At 41.1% G+C, this 26,331-nt stretch overlaps 1 protein-coding gene and 1 pseudogene across 4 annotated transcripts in view; both read left to right on the forward strand.

Annotated features, from left to right (window-relative positions):
* Positions 1-24,794, forward strand: part of LOC102971923 (tripartite motif-containing protein 34) — a 38,310-nt gene extending 13,516 nt beyond the window's left edge. The window contains exons 5-13 of one of the 4 annotated variants that reach the window (XM_015542100.2): positions 2,081-2,103; positions 3,806-3,906; positions 4,209-4,235; positions 16,673-17,145; positions 17,787-17,882; positions 18,524-18,754; positions 22,945-22,967; positions 24,015-24,118; positions 24,708-24,794. In XM_015542100.2, the coding sequence (XP_015397586.1) occupies positions 2,081-2,103; positions 3,806-3,906; positions 4,209-4,235; positions 16,673-17,145; positions 17,787-17,882; positions 18,524-18,754; positions 22,945-22,967; positions 24,015-24,118; positions 24,708-24,727 (1,098 nt within the window). In that variant the 3' untranslated portion in view covers positions 24,728-24,794. Of the gene's footprint in view, positions 1-2,080; positions 2,104-3,805; positions 3,907-4,208; positions 4,236-4,804; positions 7,713-10,608; positions 11,413-16,672; positions 17,146-17,786; positions 17,883-18,523; positions 18,755-22,944; positions 22,968-24,014; positions 24,119-24,707 lie in introns of those variants that run through there. The other 3 variants (XM_007092205.3, XM_042959563.1, XM_042959562.1) reach the window with 3 other exon arrangements.
* LOC122231465 lies at positions 24,728-25,262 on the forward strand (annotated as a pseudogene).
* The last annotated feature ends 1,069 nt before the right edge of the window (positions 25,263-26,331 follow it).

Here is a 26,331-nt window from a genome sequence, read left to right on the forward strand (position 1 = left end):
GAAAGTTGTCCTTTTGCATGGGATTTATATCACTGAAACTAATGTAAACCAGGAGATTTTAAAGTTGCTATCAATTACAGTCTGAGAATAAAGTCAACAGACAGAGAAGAAAGAGAATTATGAGACACAGAAAGACTAGATACATGATAGTATTTGAGCTTCAAGATCCATCTGTGACTGAAATAGTACCTCTCTGGCCACATCTTTTTTTTGGGGGGGGTGGGGTGGGGCGAGGAGTTTAAGGCAATGTTAGTTGGCTTCTTTGTCATGTACGACCAAACTATACTGATACAGAGAAGCAAAACTATTCCTCTGATTTCGTTGTGAACCCAGCTGGTGGCATTTAAAGGTAAGGCCAAATATATTGGTATATATTGTTGAAAACAAATAAATCCATAGTGATGATGATATGGAAATGCAAATTAGTTGAAAGAAGTTAAGGATGTGGAATGGACTGGCTTGGTAGGGTGTTTTAGTGTTTGGGACAGGGACTGAATGAATATTGGTACCGTATTTGACAAATGGACATGAGAAAACAATTAGTTGGTGAATAGTAGGTTATATTTTAGATATTTTGAGATTCTAGTACCTGTTTCTTCTTCATTGTGTGATGTATTATCCTGTATACATGATTATAGACAATAGGCCATGATCAGGTTATGTAAAGTTTGGGATCCGTGACACCTGCATGTGAGCTGAAATTTAAGAAGTGGAAGAGGTTACCAATAAGCACTGTATGGAACAGAGTTTTGCTGTATATGAACTATGTATTCTGCAGATAGAGCTAGTTTTACTTCTTTCCAACATAAATGCTTTTTTTTTGTTGTTTTTATTGGCTAATTGCCTTGACTAGAACCTCTAGTACCATAGTGTTATGGGCTTTTTTTTTTTTTTTTTTTTTTTTGCTGTTTAAAAAAAAAGGGTTTTTTTTTGAGAGACAGAGTGGAGGAGGGGCAGAGAGAGAGAATCCCGTGCTGTCAGCATAGAGCCTGATGTGGGGCTCAATCCCATCAACCGTGAGATCCTGACTTGAGCTGGTCAAGATCAGCTGACTGAACCACTCAGGAGTCCCTCTAGTACCACTTTAAATAGAAGTAGTAAGAGTAGACATTCTTGTGCCTAATTTCAGGGAAAAAGCATTTAGTTCTTCATTAATTTTGAGTTTTTCATAGACTCCCTTTGTCAGGCTGAGGAAGTTCCCCCACTATTTCTAGTGGGCTGTTACTATTCTTTTTTTTTTTTTTTTCATGAAGGGATATTGAATTTTGTCAAATGTTTTTTTCCTTGTGTCTATTCATGTGGCTTTTACTTTTATTCTATTAATATAATGAATTACATTAATTGTTTTTCTTATGTGAAATCAACTTTGCATTTCTGGGATAAATCCTACTTGGCCATGGTGTATAGATAATCTTCCATATTTTGCTGGATTCAGTTTTTTAGTATTTTGGTGAAGTTTACCTCTATACTCATAAGAAATGCTGGCCTGTAGTTCACTTTAATTCTGATGTTTGTCTCATTTTAGTATCATAGTAGTACTGGCCTCATAGAATGAGTTGGGGATTGTTCCCTTTTTTTTCTATTTTTTGGAAGAATTTGTGAAGTATTTTTTTTTAATTATTTCCTCTTTAAACCATTATTACAATTCACCACTGGAACCATCTGGGCCTGACTTCTTTGTAGGAAGTTCTTGATTTCCAATCTAACCACTACATGTGTTAGGTCTATTCAGATTTTCTATTTCTTCTTGAATCAGTATTGGTAGTTTCTGTGTTTTGAGGAATTTGCCCATTTCATCTAGATTATATGAGTTGTTGGCATATAGTTGTTCATAGCCTTTATATTCTTATTAATTTTTGCAAAAGTCAGTAGTGATGTCTTCCCTTTTATTCCTGATTTTAATAATTTCTCTTCTCTTTTTTCATGGTATGTCTGTATAAAATCTGTCAAATGTGTTGATATTTTTAAATAGTTCACTTTTGATTTCCCTGATTTTCTCTAGTGTTTTTCTATTTTTTCTTTCATTAATCCTGCGTTACTCTTTATACTCCTTGACTCATGTTTTCTCTCTTCTCCCTAGGACATGAGTGGAATCATGAAATGGTGCGTATGGGTGACCAGGAGTTGTACTTTTGTGTTCTGAAGAAAGGTTTGTAGCCATAAGAGTGATCTGGTGGTCAATCAGAATGAAAAATCTTCCAAATCAGGGAAATTTGGATGTAGTATTTTTTAAATTGCTGGTCATAGACAAGGATTTAAGTGTTCCTTATCTATTGAAAATAGACGAGATTCTATGCTAGTGAATTCAGTGGCTGGAGGTCACAGAGGTAGGGCCAGTCAGGGTAATAAGGATCAGGGATTTCACTATTAGAGTCCTGTGACTTCACTTTGTCCTTGCTCTTCTTCCTGTACTCCACAGGTGCTTGTCCTATCACATGGAGGGCTTCATCAAGTCCTAAAATAGGTTATAAGGGCAGTTCCTTTATAGTTACTTTGCTTACACGGGAATATAAAAGATTAGGTCATTTGGGGAGCCTGGGTGGCTCAATTGGTTAAGCGTCCAACTTTGGCTCAGGTCACAATCTCACGGTTTGTGGTTTGAGCCCCACATTGGGCTCTGTGCTGACAGCTCAGAGCCTGGAGCCTGCTTCGGATTCTGTCTCTGTCTCTCTCTGCCCCTCCTCTGCTCATGTTCTGTCTGTCTCTCTCTCAAAAATAAATAAACATTGGGGCGCCTGGGTGGCGCAGTCGGTTAAGCGTCCGACTTCAGCCAGGTCACGATCTCGCGGTCCGTGAGTTCGAGCCCCGTGTCAGGCTCTGGGCTGATGGCTCGGAGCCTGGAGCCTGTTTCCGATTCTGTGTCTCCCTCTCTCTCTGCCCCTCCCCCGTTCATGCTCTGTCTCTCTCTGTCCCAAAAATAAATAAAAAACGTTGAAAATAAATAAATAAATAAAATAAATAAACATTAAAAAAATTTTTTAAATAAAAGATTAGGTCATTTTACAAGGTTCTCTTTAGATTTCCAAAAACAAACATGAGCCCCAGGGTTAGTGACTTTGACCTTAGTGATATAATTAATTTTTTCCCGTTCACACACATTAGAAGCTTATATGGGAAAGTGTATTTCTTGTGGCTTAAGTTGCCAACCCACCTGACAGCATTAAATTCCTTACAAACACATGAAATACTAACCTTTGTAGTTTGGTGGTCATACTTCTCCTTTACCAAGGGTTTTTAACTTTTTTCAGAACACCGGAAATCTCCAATGTTATTTGTGGGTCATACCACTGGGGTTCAGGCTTTGGACTAAGGCACAAGTTCACAGGCTCTCAAAAAGAGACCTATGGATCTCACATCATAGATAGGATCCTCAGCCTCACTACTGATCTATCTGCCTGGGAGCACACATCTATGAACTCTCCATGAAAGACCCACTGTGATGAATTTCCGACATATTGCCTACCTTTTTTAGAGGTAGCTAAGGCTTTTTCTATACATTATTTCATCAAATTTTCTATTATGTCCACGAGGTATCAAGAAAAGGGTTAATTATTCCATTTTTAGAGGAAGAAACTGTTTCTTTGAGATGAAAACCTTCCCAAGGTCACACAGATGGCAAATGGGAAGGGAGACATGAGCACATTGCTTCTGGCTCCAGCATCAGGATTCTCCCTTCCCCCCAGATCAGGCTTCTGAGGGAGGAGGGATCAAGTGCATCAGTGGCATGGAAGGAGAGAGGAAGGCAGCTGTGTTGTTAGGATACAAGGAAAGAGATACAGGAACAACATTTTTTTGTCATGCCTAGGAGTGAGATCTGGACACTAAGGAAGCCAAAAACTGTTTCAAGAAGACTGAAGAGTTCATTCCATGCTCCAGATCTGAGGGCAATGCTGCGCATACATAGAGGTGAGGAGAGCCAGGACAGGAGGGCGGGTATGGGAGCCCTGTGGTGTCAGAGACTTAACTGGGGAGCTGGTATAGTTTCAAAGAGAGGATAGAAAGGAGGGTTTTCAGAGAAGGAGGGATATTGCTTTAGGAGATGTGGTTATATCTAAGGGGGAATAGCTAGGTGTCCAGTTCATCATCTCAATTACCAGTTTATGGTCTACCAGGGCTCCCGTCTGCTGGCCCTTCTTTGGAGAAGAGATAGGTATTGGTGCTTAATCATTTGCTTCTAATCAACATCATTGAATCTTTTATCATTTCAGAGCTAACACATGTCCAGTGCTACTGGGGTAAGAAGTTACTGGTTCTTCAAATCCCTGGGTTCTGATCCCCTTTCAGAAATTTGTGATTTCAGGGCACCTGGGTGGCTCAGTCAGTTAAGCGTCCAACTCTTAATCTCAGCTCAGGTCTTGATCTCAGGGTCGTGAGTTCAAGTCCCATGTTGGGCTCTGTGCTGGGTGTGAAGCTTACTTTAAAGAATTTTTTTGTGATTTCAGAGATCTCATGATCTTAGCCCCATGTGTTTATATATATTATATATGTGTATAATATATATAATATTATATATTTCTCTATATATATTTAGTATAATATATATAATATATATTTCTCTCTCTCTCTCTCTCTATATATATATATATATATAAATATATATATATAATATATATATTATATATAAATATATATATATATATAATATATATATTATATATATATATAAATACATTTCTCCAGTGTTTTGCCCCCTTCCCCAACCCATAATACAAGCTCTACCTGGTCTCTTCCCATGGTCCCTCTTCACTAGATAAATCTATCTCATATATCTTACCTGATCTTATAATTTTTTTTTTCCCTACAGTGGACATCACACTGAATCCAATCAACCTAAATTTAAACCTTGTCCTTTCAGAAGATCAGAGACAAGTAATACCTATGCCAATTTGGCCTGTTAAATTTTATAATTATGGTATCTTGGGCTCCCAAAACTTCTCTTCAGGGAAACATTACTGGGAAATAGATGTGTCCAAGAAGACTGCTTGGATCCTAGGAGTATACTGTAGAACATGTTTCCGTAATATAAAATATGCTGTTAGACAAGGCACAGATTATCAAAATGTCTTCTCCAGATACAAACCTCAATTTGGCTACTGGGTTATTGGGTTACAGAATAAATTTGAGTATAAAGCCTTTGAGGAGTCTTACACATCTGATCCCAAGGTCTTGACTCTTTCCATGGCTGTTCCTCCCTGTCATGTTGGGGTTTTCCTAGACTATGAAGCAGGCATTGTCTCATTTTTCAATGTCACAAACCATGGATCACTCATCTACAAATTTTCTAAATGTTGCTTTTCTCAGACTGCTTATCCATATTTTAATCCTTTGAACTGTCCAGGCCCCATCACCCTGTGCCCACCGAGCTCCTGAACCTTCTTAGTCTCTCATCCACTTCTGTGTGGCACCTCTTGTCCTGGGCTCATCTACACCTGAGCTTACCCGCTTCCATCCTTTCTCCTTTTATTTTAGAATGTCTTTGTGCATGCTTTTCTGCATGTATGTAAAATGAATGTGCACTTTTTACCTTTTTGTTTCTCATTTAATTCAACTACCTTTATAGTTTTGTTATTGTTGTATTTTAGTAGTTGTTCTGTGGTTTAAGCCTATGTCAGTACCTTGATATTTTTTTTTCACAGATTATTGAGGCTCTGTTCATTGTTTTCATATTGGATAATTTGTATTAATCTACTTTGAAGTTCACTTAGTCTTTCTTTTGTGATCCTGAATTTCTCTTAAGCCAGTCCTACATTATTTTTTGAGTGATTATGGCTTTTAGTTTTAGAATTTCAACTAACAAAACTATTTTTATTTGTCTTTTGACATTTCCTATTTGCTCATTAGTACAACCATATTTTCTTTCATAACCTTAACCTTAGATTTAAGGACTGCTGTTAAGTCCTTGTCTTTTTTTGTTGTAAATCCTTGTAAATATGATATCTGGATTATCTTGGAGTTGATCTCTATTGATTGCTTTTGCTCTTGAGTATGGACCATGTTTTCTATTTTCTTTGTATGTTAAACAATTTTAACATGTACCTAAAATTCCCCCAGGGGAATTGTGAATGGGATGTAAAGACTCTGGATTCTGTTAATTTTTCTGAAGAATATTTTTTTCTTCAGGTAGTTAACTTGGTTGAACTCAAGTCCTAAATTCTGCCCTGCATTTTGCAGCAGGTGAAATCTCTAGTCAGTTCTTGTAGCTCTATTTGGGCTACTTGGTATCTGTCTCAAACATGTGTAGTTCTGATTGTTGCTGAGTGTGTACGTACAGTTTGGGATTTCCTTCTCTGGATCTCTCTTTTACAGACATTCTTTTGCCATTTTTCAGCTGCAGGTATATCCTCAAATTATTCTTCTTGCTCTTCAAGTTAATAAGTCTGTATGTTGCTGAGTTTTAATGTCCTACTTACTACTAATTGAGGTTTGCTTTCAAATAAAAACCCACAAAACCAGGAAACTCCTCCAGTAGTATTCCCTTCTTCCCATGGTCGATTACACTGTAGATTCTAGTGTTTGTCACTCTCTAGTGCCTTCATGTTTTTTGTTTTGTTCTTACAATTGTTCAAGGTTCATAGTGTTGACGCATAGGTAACAGGTACTGTTTTGTTAGAATAAATACCTCTGTTTGTGGAAACAGAACAAGTTTTGTTTGTCCTGGGTATCCTAAGCTATAAGTTCAATTGTTGAATTTTAGTATTTTTTTTCTTTTTTATACAAACTTCCAGATTTTGTTCAAAGTGGTTATACCATTTTGCATTCCCACATATTTCAGAAAGGGAATAATGGGATGGAGTAGGATGGTTAATGCAGACATAGTAGGAATAGATGTGTTTTTACGTATATCTGGTTAAAACTGGAGGGGACTGGAGAGCTCAGAGTCTCGCTGTGTGACGAGTGCAGCATAGTGGTATTGATTGCAGTGTTCACAAGAAATGAGCTTCCTCACCCAAGGACCTCTTCTCTACCCAGTACTTCTTCCTTTGCCAATCCTTGCACAGATCCAATATCCATGGTTTTACTCCTCTTCATCTGAATCTCTGAAATGACCCCACATCCATGGTCAGTATCTTGAGACATTCTTAGGAAACATTAGCTTTGCAGCTGAGAGAAATCAGTGGCGAGGTCAGGTCCTGTCAAGATACCTGAAAACTTGGGCAAGCAGAACATCTGAATTTACTATGCTTCTCCCACCAAACATATTTTCTCACCAGAGCGGAGTACGTGTCTATGTTCCACATTCCAGCTTATTATCTTCTGAGTTACCGGGAAAAAGAAATCTTTCTTAGGGCTCTGTATTTCCCCTCCAGTCATTACATCTCCTGCTTGCAGAGGAATCTAATGAAATATCTCCCCCTTTGGCCCGTGGATTTTTAATACTTTTTGCATTTGAGAAAATTTTAGGGTAAATAAAGCAAAAGTTAACGTGGTTAAAGTATATCGGTGGAAACAGATAAAACACCAATCCACGTAAACCATAGGAAGAAAAGAGGAGATGTGAAAAATTGATTAAAATTTGTCAAATGTGGAAACAAACCCAGAGCCCGTCAATGGATGAATGGATAAAAAAGATGTGAGATATATGCAATGGAATACTACTCAGCCATAAAAAAGAATGCAATCTTGACATTCAACAACACAGATGGGCCTTGAGGGTGTAATGCTAAGTGAATTTAGACAGAGAAAGACAAATACCATATGTTTTCACTTATATGTGTAATCTAAAAAACCAAACAAGCAAATAAAACAAAATTCATAGATACAGAGATCAGATTGGTGGTTGCTAGAGATGGGGGTTTGGAGGTGGGCAAAATGGATGAAGGGGATCAAGAGGTAAAGACTTCCACTTATAAAATAACTCATGTAACATACAGCCTGATGACTATAGCAAATAATACTGTGTTGCAAATTTGAAAGTTGCTACAAAAGTAAATCTTAAACGTTCTCATCACAGGAAAGAAAACATTTTCTTGATTCCCTATGGTGATAGATAGGAACTTGATTTATTGTGGTGAACATTTCACAATGTGTACAAATGTTGAAACATTATGTTGTACACCTAAACTAATATAATGCATGTCAATTATACTTCAATAAAAAATGATCAAAGGGGAATCCAATATATGTTATTGATACCAGAAGAGTAACTGAATTCTATGATGTGGCAGCAACTGTGTTCAGAGCAAGAACAGTGTATAGAAGCATGATTTATCATCAAGATGTTCCATTCAATTAAAAATATTTTTAAAATTATATATCTGTGTATCTATCTATTTATCATTCTTTATATGAAATGACTTCTAATAGATCTGAGGCAATAAGCAACAAAATAGGGAAGGTCCCTGCCTAACCTCATGAAACTTGAAGTTGGGGGTGGCCACTGATATTGCCACTGATAATATCAGTAATACAGTAGGTTTCCTGTTGCATTTCTCTCTGTTGCTTTGCACTTCTGCATATTCAATTAATTTTTTTTAATGTTTATTTATTTATTTTTTTTTTGATAGAGAAACAGAGCACAAGCCGGGGAGGGGCAGAGAGAGAAAGACAGAGAGAGAGGGAGGCACAGAATCCAAAGCAGGCTCCAGGTTTTGAGCTGTCAGCATAGAGCCTGATGCGAGGCTCAAAGTCACAGACCATGAGATCATGGCCCGAGCTGAAGTCTGATGCTTAACCGACTGAGCCACGCGGGCTCCCCTAATTTTTTAATGTTTATTTTTGAGAGACAGAGAGAGAGAGCACAAGCGGGGCAGGGGCAGAGAGAGAGAGGGAGACACAGAATCCGAAGTGGGCTCCGGGCTCCAAGCTGTCAGCACAGAGCCCAATGCCTGGCTCAAACCCATGAACCTTGAAATCAGCGCTCACCTGACTGATCCACCCAGGCGCCCTGCATATTCATTTTCTAACTCAAGGTATAGTGGCTGAGTCCTCACCTCCAGAAGTAACCCTTGTTTCAGCAAGGACTGCCAGAGAGAAATTCAACCAAAGGAAGCCCTAGATAAAGAACTTATGGCATCTCTGTGGGCCATGGCCCAGGACTCTGGACCAGTTGTGCACTGAGTGGAACAGAAGAGAGAGAGAGGCCTGGTTTTGCTCAGGGATGCAAAAGATGCTATGAGGAAGACAGTAGGGTAAAGTCAGAAAGTTCTTTGAAGCTTAACAATTTAACGCCTGTCAGTATTAATCATGTAGGATTTCTGCAGTGCTCTCCACATAAATTCCTAGCACCCTGTCCCTGGGTCTGGGAACCTTAATGGTGTGACAGTCAGTCCCTCTACAGCTTCTTTGGTGTTTTCTAGTTCTACAAGTTTTCCAAATTCAAACTCCGAGATCTCCAGCAGCTCACACACACAAAATTACTAACTTTGCTCATCCTTCTCCTTGGGTCATTGCTGCCACCCAGAAACTGAGCTCACCTGGGAGATCAGCCAGAGCACATAGGAAGGATTTCCATAAGGGGCATCTTGACGACTGTTAATAAAACAAAATGAGATGCTTGTTTGGTGTTAAATAATATGAAAGGACATCAGAAGAAGGGGCATGTTAACAATATCCTAAGACCCATGAGAAAAGCGAGAGTAGGAAAGCTTCTTTATTTTAACTACCTTTCCTCCTGTGAATGACAGCTACACTCCAGACTGACTCATTCAGACTGCAGATCCCATCAAAACTCCTTTTTTTTTTTTTTTACAGTGACTTCCTCTTATCTGACCAGGTCTTTTGGGATTAAAGTTGACTTTTTAAACATTATCAGGGGCACCTGATGGCTCAGTCAGTCAGCTAAGCGTCTGACTTCAGCTCAGGTCATGATCTCATCGTTCCTGGGTTCGAGCCTTCTGTCTGCCTCTGCCTCTGTGCTGACAGTTCAGAGCCTGGAGCCTGCTTCAGATTCTGTGTCTCCCTCTCTCTCTGCCCCTCCTCTGCTTGCACTCTGTCTCTCTCTCCTTTAAAAATAAATTTAAAAAAAATGTTAAACATTATCACCCTTACAACACCCTCCTTGTACAGTTGGCTCTCCTACATCACTGTTTGGCATGCGTTCTTTGAAACTGCACAGCTCCCCTGTTTCGTTATCATTGTCATTATCACACTTCACCACCGATGCCACTTGACATAGAATTTCAGAATTGTTAGTCAGGGTTCTCCAGAGAAACAGAACCAATATGAAGGAGATTTATTATGAGGAATTGGCTCACATGATTATTTGGGGCTGAGAAGTTCCAGGATCTGGTGGCTGCGAAGTGGAGACCTAGGAAAGCTGGTGGTGTAAGTCAGTCCGAGACCAAAGGCTCGAGATCTGGGGTGGGTAATGGTGTAAATTCCAGTCCAAGGACAGGAGAGGACCTGTATCCCAGCTCAAGCAGGCAGGCAGGCAGGAAATAAAAGGGATGAATCCCTTTTTCTTCTCAGGCCCCGCAACAAATTAAATGATGTCCAACAACACTGGTGAAGACAACCTGAGTCGACAGATTTGAATGATAATCTCATCTAGAAACAACCACTTCCCAGACAGACCCAGAAATGTTTAATCTGGGCACCTCGGGGCCAGTCAAGTTGACACATGACATTAACCTTCACGATTATTTTCCTGCTTCGTTTTTATTATGCTAGGATTTTAGAGATTATATGCTGAAAAGTATTAGATGCGTTGCCCAACGTGACACTTGAAACAGCTCCATCTTCCCAGCCTCCGTAGAAAAAGCGTCATTGTTGGCCGTCTTGAATCCACAATCTGAAGGTCAGCTTCGCTGTGCTACCACTCTGTGACAGCCCCTGACTGACCACCTGAGTGAGGTAATGCCAGATTTGCACAGTCCTGCCCTCTCACACGCCGATGAGGACACACACCGGTCAGATTCACAGACCCCAGCGGGGGGATGCGAAACTGTAGACAGCCTGCCCATGTGGCCGCCCCAGGCCAGCCTCAAGTGCGAGTCTTCCTTGTGGGAAAGGAGGAATTTTATTCCCTCCCCATGACAGCTCATTTGTAGCGGAAAAAGGAAACGCGGGTGTGTGTGAAGTTACACTGCTCGGGTAAGCCTCCTTCTCCAAAGGCCGCCTTAACCCTGATAAAGCACGGGAGCAGGAGGAGCGCAATCCCGGGCCCATCCGGCCGCGGCTCGGAAGCCTGGTCATTTTCCTGGGGGGCGAGGGGGGGGGGCGGGGGTTCCTATGCGGAGGCCTCCCATTGGTCGGTGGCCTCTCCTCCTGTCCTGCCTTCCCCCAAGAATTCAACTTCCGTTTTCACTTTGCTCCTCCGGGTCTCAGCGGAGATTAGCGCCTGGTTTGGGGACAGGATCCTGACCACGTCTGCCTCTACTCTTCTTCGGGGAGGCACGACTTCTCCCCTGGTGTCGGAAGCTGTGTGCAGTAGTTTGCGGAGGGCAGAGGTGGGGAGAAGAACCGAATTTTGGGGTGAGTCTAACGTGGGGTCTCGCAGCTGCTGTGAAGGGCGGGGCAACGCCCAGTTTGCAGCCTTCCTGCTGAGAGTGCCCGGTAGGGGTGCAAGTAGGGGAGGGGGTGTGGGGGGCAGGGAGGGTGGGGAAGGCCGGCTGGAGGAGGCGCAGTCCTCAAAGAAGGGAGCTGTGAAGACTGGAATGGAAGGGCTTTGTTCTTTCTTGGAAGGAACCTTCATTTCTCCAGGCAGAGTCTACCGTGGAGATTCTCCTTCCCATTCTGCAAGTGTGAATTGCACCTTGCTGAGGACAAGCCAGAGTCCTCCATTTTTCAGAGGTAGAAAGTTACTGCTCTCCACAGCAAGAGCGAAGGCAGAAGGATCTTTGAATCTTAACGTTTGAATGCCTATCGCCTAACAATAAAGTATTTCTGCATGACTCTAGATAAATTCTACCTTGGCCTGTCTGTGCCTAGGAGCTTGGTGGGGTGATAACCGGCAGGCCCTGCAGCCTTCATCTGTGAACTCGTCTAGAAGGTCCTTGAGAATCACCAACCTTACTCATCCTTCTCCCGGGCCATATCTGCCTCGGAAACAGGTTGCCTGAGAGATCAGGAGTGAGGGGAACATTCTCCAGATGTGGGGTCTTTTCTAACTTTTAATAAACAGAATGAGTTTGATTGGTGTTAACGATGTAAAAAGATGTGGGAAGAAGTATGTTAGAGAATCCTGAGAGCCAGGAGGGAAGGGAGTTTACAGCAGGGGAGCCTCTGTTTACTCCACCCCCTTCCCATAGGAGGTACAGCTGCATCCCCCTTACAGCGGGATGGGGGACACCCTTCACGTCAGATCTCTTCTCCCACCCTCCCTGACTTTACTTCATCTGACCAAACGTCACTTCATCAAAGCTGATTTTGGAGGTTATTACCTCTGCTGCATATTCCTTGTGCCCCTCTCAGCCACTGGTCAGTGACTGGCACCTGACTTCTGAACTCAAATAGTACACCTCTTGTCATGCCAATGATCACAGGGTTTTAGAATCGATTTGTTTACTTTTCTGCTTCCTTTTTCATTTTGCTAGTTTTATAAGGAGTTCATATTAAATAGTATTAGATGACTACCTGGCAAATGAAACAGCACAATTTTCTTTTCCCATTCTACTTAGGCAAAGTGACTCTTTCCCATATATGTCCATAACTCGTGGCTTCATCATACTTAGAGAAACAGTTTGGTTTAGTCACAAAAGAATCAAATTTTGTGTGTATCTTTACTGTTTGGACTTTTACATAGTTAATTGTCTTTTTATGTCCTTTTGCTTGTCCTTAGCTCTCGCCTCTGGAACACGTCGAGTTTGCATTCTCACGAGCTCAGATGTATGGAGAAGACCCATGAGTAGGGTCCTGACACCTGTGGCAGCCAGCTGACCCGGGAGTTCTGTCAGGCAGATACCACTCATGTTCCCGTATCTATCTCCCAGATTGCCACAGAGCCCTTGGGTCACGGCTTAAGTAGCAGTGAGCTCCTCCCCCATGTATGGCAACTCCAGCCCCTTTGCCCATTCCTCCTCCTGTGTCAGTGGTGACAGCAGCTGCTTTGTCATTAGCTCCTTATAGCCCTAGTGTGACAATAAACCCCACAGCCCTACAGCAGGATGCATTCGCTGTTACTCCTTCCCGTAGAAGGCTCTTGATGCTTCTCTGCACTGGTTGTATCTTGAATGGGATGAGAAATAATTGGAGGCCTCACTCCATGTTCATAACATAGCTTGGCTAGATATTATCATGTAATAGGGGTAGATTTTATTATGTAATAGGTACATATAATATAATATCTACCTCTGATAAGATACCTACCTCTCATCTTCCTGTTTGTCAGAGCCTCATCTGACCCATGGTCTCTCCAGCTGGGGGCTTACTTCATATGGTCTTTGAACTATTTTCGGTATCTTTACCATTAGCTGGATTATATTTGCAGGGCATGGCTGCCTTATTCTCATCAGGTTTCCTTTATGCATGATGAACGTGGCATGAGTGGACAGTTTTAGTAGATTTAAATTTATCTCCATGCTGCCTTCATAGCTTTCCCCTCCCTTGTGTGGAGCAAAGGGAAACCTTATCGGTTGTCTCATACTGGAGATCGTTCTTTACCATCAAACCTTGGCAGCCATCAGAACCTTAATCATTACTGAGATCTTCCCTTTCTCTGTTTTTTGCCACATACCCCTGTTTGCCTGGAGCTCCTGACAGAACCCCTGAATCTAGACTGTGGCCACAGAGCCATCAGAGAATGAGTGTCATTGTGCTACCACTGTGTGACACCCACCAGCTGCAGTTGTGGTGACTGACCACTGGCAGTAGTTTCCACTTTGGGTCACCATTTCCATCCATGCAACCTGACAAGACGCAAACCTCCAGGTTCATTTAGCTTATCTGGGGGCCAGAGGACAGGAGGCACAGCATGCTGGCATGGCTGCTTTAGGTGAGCCATCAGTGATGGCCCTTACAGTGATACAGGAGGTATTTTATCCCTGGTATCTCAGCTTCTTAAGAAACCAGACTAGGTAGATGTGGGTGAACCTGCCATCCATAAGCCTAGTGCTACAAAGGGCTGATTACCTGCTGAAATCCCATGAGTACAGCTTCCAGGGGCCTAAACAAGACCTATTTGGCCCTAAGAGTCACAATTCCCTTGTGAAAAGCGAGTCTTTGCTTACCAGCCGGCATTTAAGGTCTGTATAAAGTCTTCCTAGTCCCAATGCACTTTACACATCAAGCCATTTTTGCTGTTAATATTGTGGACTTGCAAGACAGCTGACCTTCCGCTTCATTGTAACCTGGTAGGTTTCCCAGAAAAACGAACAAGAAACTACCCGCCAGAAGAGTAAACCAGTGTTACCTTTACCAGAAGAAAGATCCCAAGCCTGATGTTAACCCCTGTTCCCAACTCCCAACCCTATCCTTTTACCTCATCTTATCTCTCACTCTTACTTGCTGCCCTCCATTTCCTTCATCAGCTTGTCCCTCGAGCTATCATCCTCCTTCTCCGAGTTGCTGTGTGGGCATCCCACCTGACCTTCCCAGTTCCACACTGGATCCACCTAATCTGTCACACAGCCTGAGTGCAGAGCTAAATATACTCCTACTCTTCTCTGATGAGAAAACCTTGATAATTTCTCCCTGCTCTTGGAAAAGATTCCCTAAACGTTGTGTAATTTGGGGAGTGTTCTATTTGATGGCCACTGAAGGCTCATGTGATGTCAAAGGCCCAGCAATTTTCTGCACCCCAGCCACACTGACCTTTTAAAACTCATACAAGGTGACATGTTTTCTCTGACCAGATCACTTCCTCTACCCAGTACATTGTGTCTCCTGTCTCATCCCATCTTTCCTTCATTTTCTTCAGCTTTCAATTCAACCCTTCTGTTTTCAAGTTGGAATTCTTGGATAACCCTTTATTTACCCCATTATTTGTTTTCCCAACAGTATGTGCATCTCTCTAGTAGTGTTTTCCACATCTTCTTGCACACGCTGTGTATGTGTGTGTGTGTATATGTGTGTGGTCTATTATTTAATTTATGAATGCCAAGTCCATAGTGGTTTAAACCCTCTGTTTTTAAAAATTTTAATTCCAGGGGCGCCTGGGTGGCTCAGTCGGTTAAGCGTCCGACTTCGGCTCAGGTCACGATCTCGCGGTCCGTGAGTTCGAGCCCCGCATCGGGCTCTGGGCTGATGGCTTGGAGTCTGGAGCCTGCTTCCGATTCTGTGTCTCCCTCTCTCTCTGCCCCTCCCCCGTTCATGCTCTGTCTCTCTCTGTCTCAAAAATAAATAAAACGTTAAAAAAGAAAAAAAAAATTAAAAAAAAAATTTTAATTCCAATATGGTTCACATATAGTGTTATATCAGTTTCAGGTGTACAATATAGTGATTCAGCGCTTCATACAACACATTATGCTCATCACAGCAAGTGCCCTCCTTAATCCTCCTTGCCTATTTAACCCATCCCCCACTCACATCCCCTCTGGTAACCATCAGTTTGTTCTCTATAGTTAAGAGTCTGTTTCTTGATTTTTTTCTCTCTCCCTCTCTCTCAGTCTTTCTCTCTCTCTCTCTCTCTCTCTCTCTCTCTCTCTCTCCCTCTCCCCCCCCCCCCCCTTGCTCGTTTGGGTTAAACCCTCTGTTTAGACTTGTTTTGGTGTTTATGGGTATTAGTCAGGTTGCTGGCATTTAATTCATCATTAATGATAATTAATTGAATAAACTTGCCCAATATTTTGAGACTTCTTTGTCAAGACTAACATTTCATCTGTGTTTCTATTTTTTTTTTCAGGTATTTGACTTATATGATCCTATGAGTATATACCATCTCCCCTACTTTCCCCCTACATACACACCTTTAGGTTCCTGTTAATGTCCCTGGTTTATTTCCTGGCCACGCTGAAATCTCACTGGTTATAAACACTGGACTTCCCAGAACCTCTCAGCTGGTCTGGATCTCTTCATCCCCACACCTTCCATTGTTCTGGGTGTTAATTGGGTCCTTTTGTTTGCCTTTGATGAGCTCTTTGGGATAGGGGACAGACCTCTGTAGGAGGGCTTTGAATACGTTAAGTTGATCCCAACTCTGTATTGGAGATAAATGATCTTTGTAAGTCACTTACCACCTCTGTTCACACGTCTGATGAAGGGTTTGCTTTTGCCGTGTACACAAACATACTGTCATATATTATGTCATAATAAGAGAAATCACTGCAAACTTCTCGTAAGTGATGTCAATGGTTACACTGTAAGTTAGAGCAGGATTTTTTGATAAGAGAACTTGTTGAGAGTTTACTGAAGTGTAAGAGTGAGTCATACCGATGTCAGGGGCAGTATCCATGCTGAGTGAAAGACAGGTATAAAAACCCAAAGGCATATGTGGATGGGTGCTTTTTACAGTGGGGCTGTGTTTTGGAGATGGCAAAGAAAAAGCAAGAGAGATGGTAGGTCACACAAGGGTCTTGGTAGAGGAGGCCTCAGGTCATCTTTTTGCTTAGTAAAATAAAAGGAAAATAATAGTCGTCGCAGATAAAGATGGGATTTGTCATGTCACATGAACCAGGAGTAATGCACTTGAAACAGAAAAGTCCTGTTTACCAGGTCCCCACGCTCCTTTTTTGTTTCTCCACCTTTTCTTTCTTGTCCTTCGATATGATTTCGGCCTGTCCTCGATTTCTGCGCAATTAGTGTAATTTTATTCCTACCTTTCTTATTCTGCCCCCTTTTAACCTTCCCAATCATGCAGGGATCTGTGAGCAAGAAGAGCCACAGAAGTCAGGACAGGGAGCGGCTGCTATGGCTTCTGAACTCCTGAAATGCTTACAGGAGGAAGTGACCTGCCCCATCTGCCTGGACATCCTAACACAGCCCCTGAGCCTAGACTGTGGCCACAGCTTCTGCCAGGCCTGCATCACTGCAAAGACCAAGGAGTCCACGACTAACCAAGGAGGGGAAAGCAGATGCCCTGTGTGCCGAATCAGGTACTGTACTGGGGAGCTGCGGCCTAACTGGCATGTGGCCAACATAGTGGAGAGGCTCAGAGAGGTCAAGGTGAGCCCCGAGGAGGGGCAGAAGATAAATCTCTGTGAGCGCCATGAAGAGAAACTTCTGCTTTTCTGTAAGACGGATGGGAAGGTCATTTGCTGGCTTTGCGAACGGTCTCAGGAGCACCGCGGTCACCACACGGTCCTCGTGGAGGAGATGGCCCAGGACTACCAGGTAAGAGACCAGGATGGAGGAAATACAGGGCAGAAAACGATACTTGATGAGCACTTTGTATTCAACTTGCATTCCCTTGTCACCATAGACCCGAGAGCTGTGCCCAAGCCTGTGATTTTGTCTTTCTATTCTCACCTTCCAAGACCTGAAAGACAGTTTTTTTGTTTGTTTGTTTTTGTTTTTTGCCTAAAGAACATTTTTGGCCATTCCATTCAATTACAACTTTCTGTAACCCTACCACACAGGTTTAACCAAAAGTAGATACTTTTGTATCTTGCGCTAGATGGGTGGAGATTTCGTGCCCAAGAGAGGCTCTCATCACTCCGTCGAACAGTCGAACAGTAGGGTAGATTGAGATGTAATTTCTTTCCTGGCTGCAGGATTCAGCTTGTTCTTCTGGTACAAAGAGAATCAGTCACTCTTTTGACAAGGGGATGGTGATGTCCATCACCTGAGTCTTAAAGAACACATTCACCACCACCTCCAGTTTTCTTCCAACTCATGGATTCTAATTGCTATTTTCACCGGTTCTGTAAACTCTTGTCTCTTCAGAGATCAGCCTGATTTTTCCCCTCATTTATACCCTATGCTAATGCTGAGGAATCTCATAGCTTGACTATGGTGTGATTCCTGTCTCATAGAAGAAGCTCCAGGAAGCTCTATGGAAGCTGAAGGAAGACCAGCAGGAAGCTAGGATGTTGGAAGCTGGTATCGGAGAAGAGAGAACTTCCTGGAAGGTGGGAGATGTTTCCTGAGGGAGTTTGACAAAAATCTAGACAGGACCTTGGGCCTTACTAACAAAGAGCCTCCTTCCTTTTTGTTCCCTGATAGTTTCTATGTCCAAAAGTCATTTGATTGGTCCTCTTCTTTATCCTTTCCCTGATAAGGGTTCGGGCTGAGAAGTGAACCTATTATAAATGAACACAGATGTTTAGAAGGAGGTATTCACATAGAAGATGGCTAGTGAATTCTGTGCTACATTCCTGTTGTGATTTTGAGTCTTTTCTCTTTCTAGGGGAAGACATTTAGCAATGACTCATGGTTCTGTCCGCACCGTTCAGTTTTCAGCCAAGGGTGAAGGGGTGGGGGTCAAGAATAATATGAGGAGACTTGGTTGTCCTAGACAGCTGTGTGAAAGCTAAGTCACTCCCAGGGATCCCATTGGGGCTCAGGGTTAGCCTCAATAATGCAAACTTGAGGCCATTATTTTGGAATGTGATGGAGAAAAGATGATAGGAAAAGTCAGCTTTCCCAAGAATTGCTCCCTGGCTTCTATTTCATTTCCCTGTGAGAACTTTCCAAAGAAAGGAGTTCTCTTTCTGGTTCCTAGTCTCGGCCTGATAGCCCAGGTACCTCTCTCTCTTTCTCATTCCTGAAGAAACAAATGCAAACTGAGAGACAAAGTATCCAGGCACAGTTTAAAAAACTGAAGGACATCCTGGAGTATGAGGAGCTGAGGGAGCTGCAGAATTTGGAAAACGAGGAGAAAGCTGTTCTTGGCAGCCTGGCTGAAGCTGAGGATGAACTGGCCCAGCACAGCCAGCTGTTGACCGACCTCATCTCGGATCTGGAACATCAGCTGCAGGGGTCAACAATGGACATGCTGCAGGTAAGACTCGGGAAGAAGCGCCAGCACCTGAGATTTGAGAAAAATGAAGACCAAGTTTCCTTCTCTCCCGTGTTGCTTTGCTCTTCCTGGTGGTGACTCTAAGGTTCCTTTGGCCCTGCAGAGTACCCCTTTCCTGCATCTCTGTCAGAGCTTATAGGAATAAATAGCAAGGAACAATTGCATATTTATTTATCAAGTGCAGTGCAGAAATCTGACTGTGGAGAGAATTTGCTTCGTATCCAGGGATAGTCTATGGGCCTCTGTTATCTGTGATCTAGTGCTAAGGACTTATCTGGTACCTCTTCCTGATTCAGCTTGGTCACAGACGAATGAACTTCACATCCTGAGACTTGTTCTTCCCTCATAGAATGAACTAAGATTTTTCTTCTCCCTCCTTTTCTAGTTTCTGAAAAACAAACAAACAAAAAGTAAGTGGTGAAGGACTAGTATTATTTATTCTTAAAACATTCAATAGAATTCACCCAGTGAAGCCATCTCATTCTGGGCTTTTCTTTTGTAAAAGACTTAAAATAATATTTAAAAATATGTATTAGGTTTATTTACATTTTGTTGAAGTTCTTAAGTCAGTTTTTGTAATATATGTCTTTGTAGGGATCATTCCACTCTAAGTTGCCTGATATATAGACATAAAGGTGGTCATAATAATCACTTATAATACCTCTAGCTTTTCCAACACTCACAGTAATGTCCCCTCTTTGATTCCTGATTTTGGTGGTGTGCTTTTTTCTTTTTCTTTCTTTCTTTCTTTTTTTTTTTTTTGGTCAATTTAGTTGTCTTTGGTCAATTTGTCTTTCTTGATTTTCTTCAAGAATCAACTATTATTTCATTGACTTTAGGGTTTTTTTTAACCTTTCTGTGTCATTTGTGTCTGCTTTTATCTTTATTGTTTCCTTTGTGTATGTATGTGTATGCACGCATGAATGCGAGTATGTGTGTGTTGGGTTTAGTTTGCCATCCTTTTTCTAGTTTCTTAAAGTAGAAACATTCATTTCTTATTTGAGACCATCTTTTCTGATAATAGTATTTAATGATATAAATGCATTGCATTTATTTCGTTTAGCATAATACTCTCTAGTTCCATCCATGTTGTTGCAAATGACAAGATTTCATTTTTTTTTATGGCTGAGTAATATCCCGTTATATATAGATATCACATCTTTATCCATTCATCAGTCAGTGGACACTTGTGCTGTTACAATAATTTGGCTATTGTAGATAATGCAGCTCTAATGCTACATTAGAGTGCATGTATCCCTTTGAATTTGTATTTTTGTATTCTTTGGGTAAATCCCTAGAAAGTGTGCGTTTAATTTAATAATACTTGATTTCCCACTTTTTCTTCTGCCGCAGATTTCAAATTTAATTTCTTTGCAGTCAGAAAACACATATTTTATTATTTCAGTATTTGAATGTATTGATACTTGTCTCATGGACTAAAATAGTGTATGTCCACAAACTTTTTCTATATGAATTTGAGAAGAACGTATATTCTGCGTTTGTTAGATATAATAGTCTATAGATGTCAGTTAGGTCAAGTTGGTTGATAGTATCATCCATGTCTTCTGTATCTGCAGATTTTCATACAAGTTATTCTGTCAGTTATTGAGAGTGAGCTATTGAAATCTACAACTACTAAATTGTCTATTTTTGTTTAATCCTTTCAGTTTTGCTTTGTGTATTTTGAAGCTCTGCTGTTAGGTACACATACGTTTATAATTGTTATATCCTTTCTTGACATACTGAACCTTTTATCATTCTGAAACTTCCCTCTCATTCTCTCATAATATTTATTGTCTTAAAGTCTATTTTGTCTAGTATTAATATAAATACTTGAGCTATCTTGTGATTACTGCTTGCATGGTATATATTTTTCTATCTTTTTACTGTATTTGTGTCTTTGGATCCAAAATATGGATCATGACCTGAGCCAAAGTTGGATGCTCAACCAACTGAGCCACCAAGCACCCGTATAATCATTGCTTTTTAATTGGGATGTTAAAACAATAACATTTAATGCAATTTTTGGTGGTGTTGTATTTAAATTTATCATATTGCTATTTTCTTTCCATATGTTGCCTGTAGTTTTCATTGTTCTGGTTTCCCTTGACTAGCTTTGTTTGAGTTAAACAAATATTTTAAGTTTAATTTTAAATTTTCCTATTTCTGTGGGAGTTTTGTTTTGTTTTGTTTCAGTGTTAGTTTTTTTCCCCCATAGTGGTTATTCAAGTGATTACAGCATGCCTCTTACCCTATCATCATCTACCTCAGATTAATACTAATTTTAATACCAATTTTAATTATTGGATACATGATTTAAACAATTTTTTTAACGTTTATTTATTTTTGAGACATAGAGAGACAGAGCACGAACATGGGAGGGGCAGAGAGAGGGAGGCACAGAATCTGAAGCAGGCTCCAGGCTCTGAGCTGTCAGCACAGAGCCCAACACGGGGCTTGAACCCACAAACCACAAGATCATGACCTGAGCCAAAGTCAGACGCTTAACCGACTGAGCCACCCAGGCGCCCCTACAGTGATGCTTTTAATATGGGCACCTGATCCAATGCAGGGCAGTGCCATGCAGCCATAAGAGGTTTTTTTTGTTTTAATTGGGAAGAGAAGTTCTTTTTTCTTCTGGAGTTTATATCAGGAGATTCATGTTTCCTTTATGAACTGAGAATAAAGTCAATTAAGAGGGAATAAGTAGAATTTGGAGAAAGACATAGGGTCCTGATGACAGGGTTTGAGCTTCAAAATTAAGCTTTCATTAAAGTTATAACTGCCCCCAGATCCTTTTCTCTACTTAATCTAGTTTTGATTTTTGTCATATACAACACAAAAGCCCTAATACAGAGAGCATTTATTTTTAATGGCCCTTGTAGACCCACCTGTTGGCCTAGTTTTTGGTGACATGAGAGACGTGAAGTCTGAGGTAGAGGACATCAAATATACTGGTAGATATTTGTTCAAACAAATGAAGCAATATCTGTGATGATAAAGAAAATCAGATGGCTAAAACCTTTAAGAAAGTGGACTAAACTGAACTCATACTATGTATGAGTTATGTATGTATGTATTATGAGTATGTATTATGTATGTATGTTAACCAAATGGAATTTTAAATAAAAACTTGGGGCACCTCAGTGTCTCAGTTGGTTAAATGTCCAGCTCTTGATTTCAGATCAGGTCATGATCTCAGTTTGTGAGATCGAGCCCCGTGTCAGGCTCTGCACTGACAGCATGGAGCCTCCTTGGGATTCTCTCTCTCCCTCTCTCTGCCTTTCTCCTGTACTCTCTCTCTCTCCCTCTCTCAAAAACATTTAAAAAATTAAAACTAATTAAATAAAAACTTTAAAAAATTAGACAAAGAATGTGGACTGAATTGCTTGGTGGAGACTGAAGTGCGTTGTAAATATTGTAATGTTTAGGACAGTGAATGGATATTGGCAACCTTATGAACAATGGAGTGTAAGGGAGGAGACGGTTTGGTTGGTGAATGGTAAGTTACATATTAGACATCCTAACCTACTTGTTTCTGTGGCCTGTTTACTACTGAAATCATTAACCTGCGTTTAAGAGACAAAACTGAGTAAAAACATAGGGTTGGAAATTAAGTGGACATGGGTGTGTGTTGAACTTAAGGGAGTGGACAAGGTCACTTACAGATAGCGTGTAATGAGAAGAGAGACTTGAAAAATGCCTACCTTCATATATTGCTCGTATCCTCAGCAAAGGCATGGAAACCTCTTGAGGGATATTATTTACTCATCTTTGATTCTCCAAAGCCTATCCTGTTGTTTGGCAAATAATAGCAAATCCCCTTACGTTTCTATTGAATAAATGAAAGAGCCATGCATTATTCATATCATTCATGCACTTGGGGAAAAAATTATGGAACTGTTGTTTTCCTCGTAAATATGTCTCCACTCCAGATACTAGAAGCTTCATGCTTTACTTCCACAAGGCTCAAAGCTGTTTCTACCTTTTAGGAAATCTGACAACCTCACATGAGTCTTCTGGAATGATTAGCCTGGGTCTTATCTTTACTTATTTGCTCTCACATTGGGACCATCTTTATTCCCACCGTAGGGTTGGTGGGGATGTGATGATGCTTTGTAAGTGGGGAGGACCTGTTACCTCTTGACTCATGTTTTCCCTTTTCTCCCTAGGATGTGAATCACCTCATGGAAAGGTATGTGTGGGGGATCAGAGATGGTGAAAGAGGTTTAAAGGCATTAGAGTTCTGTGGTGATCAGTTAGAATAAAATATTTCTCAGGGCCGGACAATTTGGATGTATAGTTTTATGTGAAATTTCTGTTCACAAATTGTGGTTTGAGTGTTCTGTAACTGTTGAGAATAGACCAGGCTCTGTGGTAGAGAATTTGGGTGGTGGGAAGTCACACAGTTTGGGTCAGTAGCAGTATCAAGGCTAAGGCGTGGCAGACCCTTGTGACATGATAGCTTTTATTCACCTTGCATGCCCATATCTAACTCAGGTTCTCATATTTCTTAGGCGCTTGGCTTATCCTGGGAATGTCATATCTTCTTTATCTGCCAAGCACCCAGAGTTGGAGACAGCTCCCTTATATTTAAATTTCTGCCCTTGGAATGGAAGAGACCTTCTATGCAGCTCTTAGATTTCCAAAAACAGACTCGAATCTCAAGAAATATTTTGGCCCTAGTATACACAAGTGATCCATCTTGATCTCATACATTGGAAGCCAGATTGGAAAGGTGGCATCCTTGTGTCTCAATTTTGCACACCTATGTGACAGCATCGAGTTTTTTCCTAACACAGGAAATTCAGGCCATCGTTAGTTTGGTGCTCAAGTTCCAAGTGTTTGCAGACTTTCCCAGAAAACCTGAAAGCTCAGATGTTATTCTGAGGGCTTTCCTGCTGGGAAGCAGAGTTTAAGTTTTTTTTAAAGGTACCAAAGTTTTGTTTTGTTGTATCCATTATTTCATGTAATTTTACATGACTTCTAGGATTTAGAGAGGGAGAGGTTCATGATTTAATTTTGGAAACTGTGCCTCTGAGAGGTCAAGACCTTCCTAAGGTCACACAGAAGGCAACTGAGAGAGGGTAGGTGTGAACACTTTTCCCTGACTCTAAGGTCACAAGTTTCCTGTTCTTTCTCAGGGTATTCAGGGTTCAAGCGCTTCAATGGGGTGAAGATAAAAAGTTGTGTGGAGGGACAAAAAGTCAGAAGTGTGGGGTTCAATTTTTGTCATCCCTAGGAGCAGGGTCTTGAGTCTGAAGAAACCAAAAACTTTTCTCAAGGGACAAAGGAACACATTCCGAGCTCTTGATCTGAAAGAGATAATACAAGCCTTTAAAAAAGGTGAGGAGTGTTAGAGCAAGTGGGTGGCTGTGGGAGTCTTGTGATGGCAGGGGCTAAATGGGGAAAAGGGCACAATTTCTGGGTATGGAGAGAGAAGACAAAGGATACTGGATGTCCTGTGCTGATGATATGGTCATATTTCATTGGGTGTCTGGTTCATACTCTCCTTCACCAGTTCACTATCTCACCAACATCCCCAGTCTTTCCCCTGATCTTCAGGGGAAAGAGATTTCAGGGCTGCCTCCCTTGCTTATGTTGATTATGGGGTTTTGTTTTGTTTTGTTTTTTGTTTTTTGAGAGCCGACACATGTTTAGCACTAGCAAGGTAAGGAGATATCAGTATCATCACGCCACCTTGTACTTACCATCTTTCAGAATTTTTCATTCCTAGTAGGTCTTATGTTCTGAGACCCATATTTTCCCTTGTAACACATAACATACATATTGTGCTTCTTCAGTGTTATACCTGTCCCCGAAGACAGATTTTTCATAGTTCCCACTCCAGTTATTCCCAAGATCAGATCCCTCTCACAGGGTCACAAATAAAGCTACGTCATATCCCTCACCCAACCCTGTACTTTTTTTGCAGCTCACGTGATTCCACACTGACCCCAAAATACGACGTATTTTGGCATTTCTACGGGACGAAGACCAATGAGATATATGTGCTGTTGGAAATCAAATAATGCATGTAACAGCGATTATGGTGTCCCGGGCTCCCTGGTTATCAGTTCGGGGAAACATTACTGGGAGTTTGATCTTGGGGGGTATATGATAGAACATGCCCAGAATCCAATATGAAATTTCATGTCAGACGTACTTAAAATTACCAACATGTTTACTCTGGGTATCAACCTAATATGGCTACTGCGTTAAAGGGTTACAGAATCAACTTGAATATCATGCTTTTGAGGAGTCCTCCTTCTCTGACCCCTTCATCTTAATCCTGGCCTTGCCTGTTCCTCCCATTGTGTTGGAGTTTTCCTAGACTACAAGGCTGGCACCGTCTCCTTTTTCAATGTCACAAACCATAGGTTTCTCATCTATAAATTCTCTTCATGTTCCTTTTCTCAGAAAGCTTTTCTGTATTTCAACCCTGGGAAATATACTGACCCCCATGACTCTGTGCTCGCCAAGCTCTTGAACCTTCTTACACCCCTACTTATTTCTTTGTAGTTGTGCTTGCCTTGGGTACACCTAATGCATTGAGTCTGTCTCACCATGTGTCCCTTGCTGCCTCCCTTTTCTTTACGTGAACACCTTCATTCATCAGCAGGGTGTACAGTTTGCCTTGAATAATGTTTTTCCCAGTATGATGTTTGCATTAGGAAAGAATCTCTGTTCATAATTTTCCATAGTCCCAACGGAAAAAAAAGGGCTGATGCTTCATAAAGAAAGATCATTATTGACGGAACAACTCTGCCAGATTGTTACAATCCCATTTCCTCTGTCATGACTAAAAAGATGAAGGAAATCTTTTCAACAATTTTGATGTATTATCAAAGACCTAAGTGTAGGAATTATTCACTAAAGACTGAACCCTTAGTGGTGTGTCAGTGTTCTCATGATGCCTCTTACTCATCAAAGAGTTCGGGAGAAAATGAGAAAATATCATAAATAGTAAGAACGGAAGTTTATGTTCAGCGTGTCTGAGTTCCTGTCCTCTCTCCACACATAGCAAATGCAACCTTGAATAACATACATTAATGTTGTGTTTATTTTCTTAAAATAAGCTTGGTGTGAAAACTGCACTGTACTTAGGATCATTGTGAGAAAATAAATATCATTAAAAATAAAGCATCTAGGGGCACCTGGGTGGCTCAGTTGCTTAAGCGTCCGACTTTGGCTCAGGTCATGATGTTGCAGTTTGTGGGTTTGAGCCCTTCGTCGGGCGCTGTGCTGACAGCTCAGAGCCTAGAGCCTGCTTCAGATTCTGTGTCTCCCTCTCTCTCAAAAAAAATTAAAAATAAACAAAACATTAAAAAATAAAAATAAAGCATCTAAGTGTCTCAAATTATTAATAAATATTATAAATAATTGCTGTACTAATTCCTAAAAAATATAAGCTGTGTCAGTGTCTCATGAAATTCTGTGGGATTCAGTTTTCTCATTTGTAAAAAGAAAAGAAAAAAAAAAGTACCTGATGTAGAATTGTGAAAATTAACAAACAGAATGTTTTCTAGTACATAAGCAGGATCCAATAAGGTGTCTAT

Source organism: Panthera tigris, chromosome D1, assembly GCF_018350195.1.
Source record: "Panthera tigris isolate Pti1 chromosome D1, P.tigris_Pti1_mat1.1, whole genome shotgun sequence".
NCBI lineage: Eukaryota > Metazoa > Chordata > Mammalia > Carnivora > Felidae > Panthera > Panthera tigris.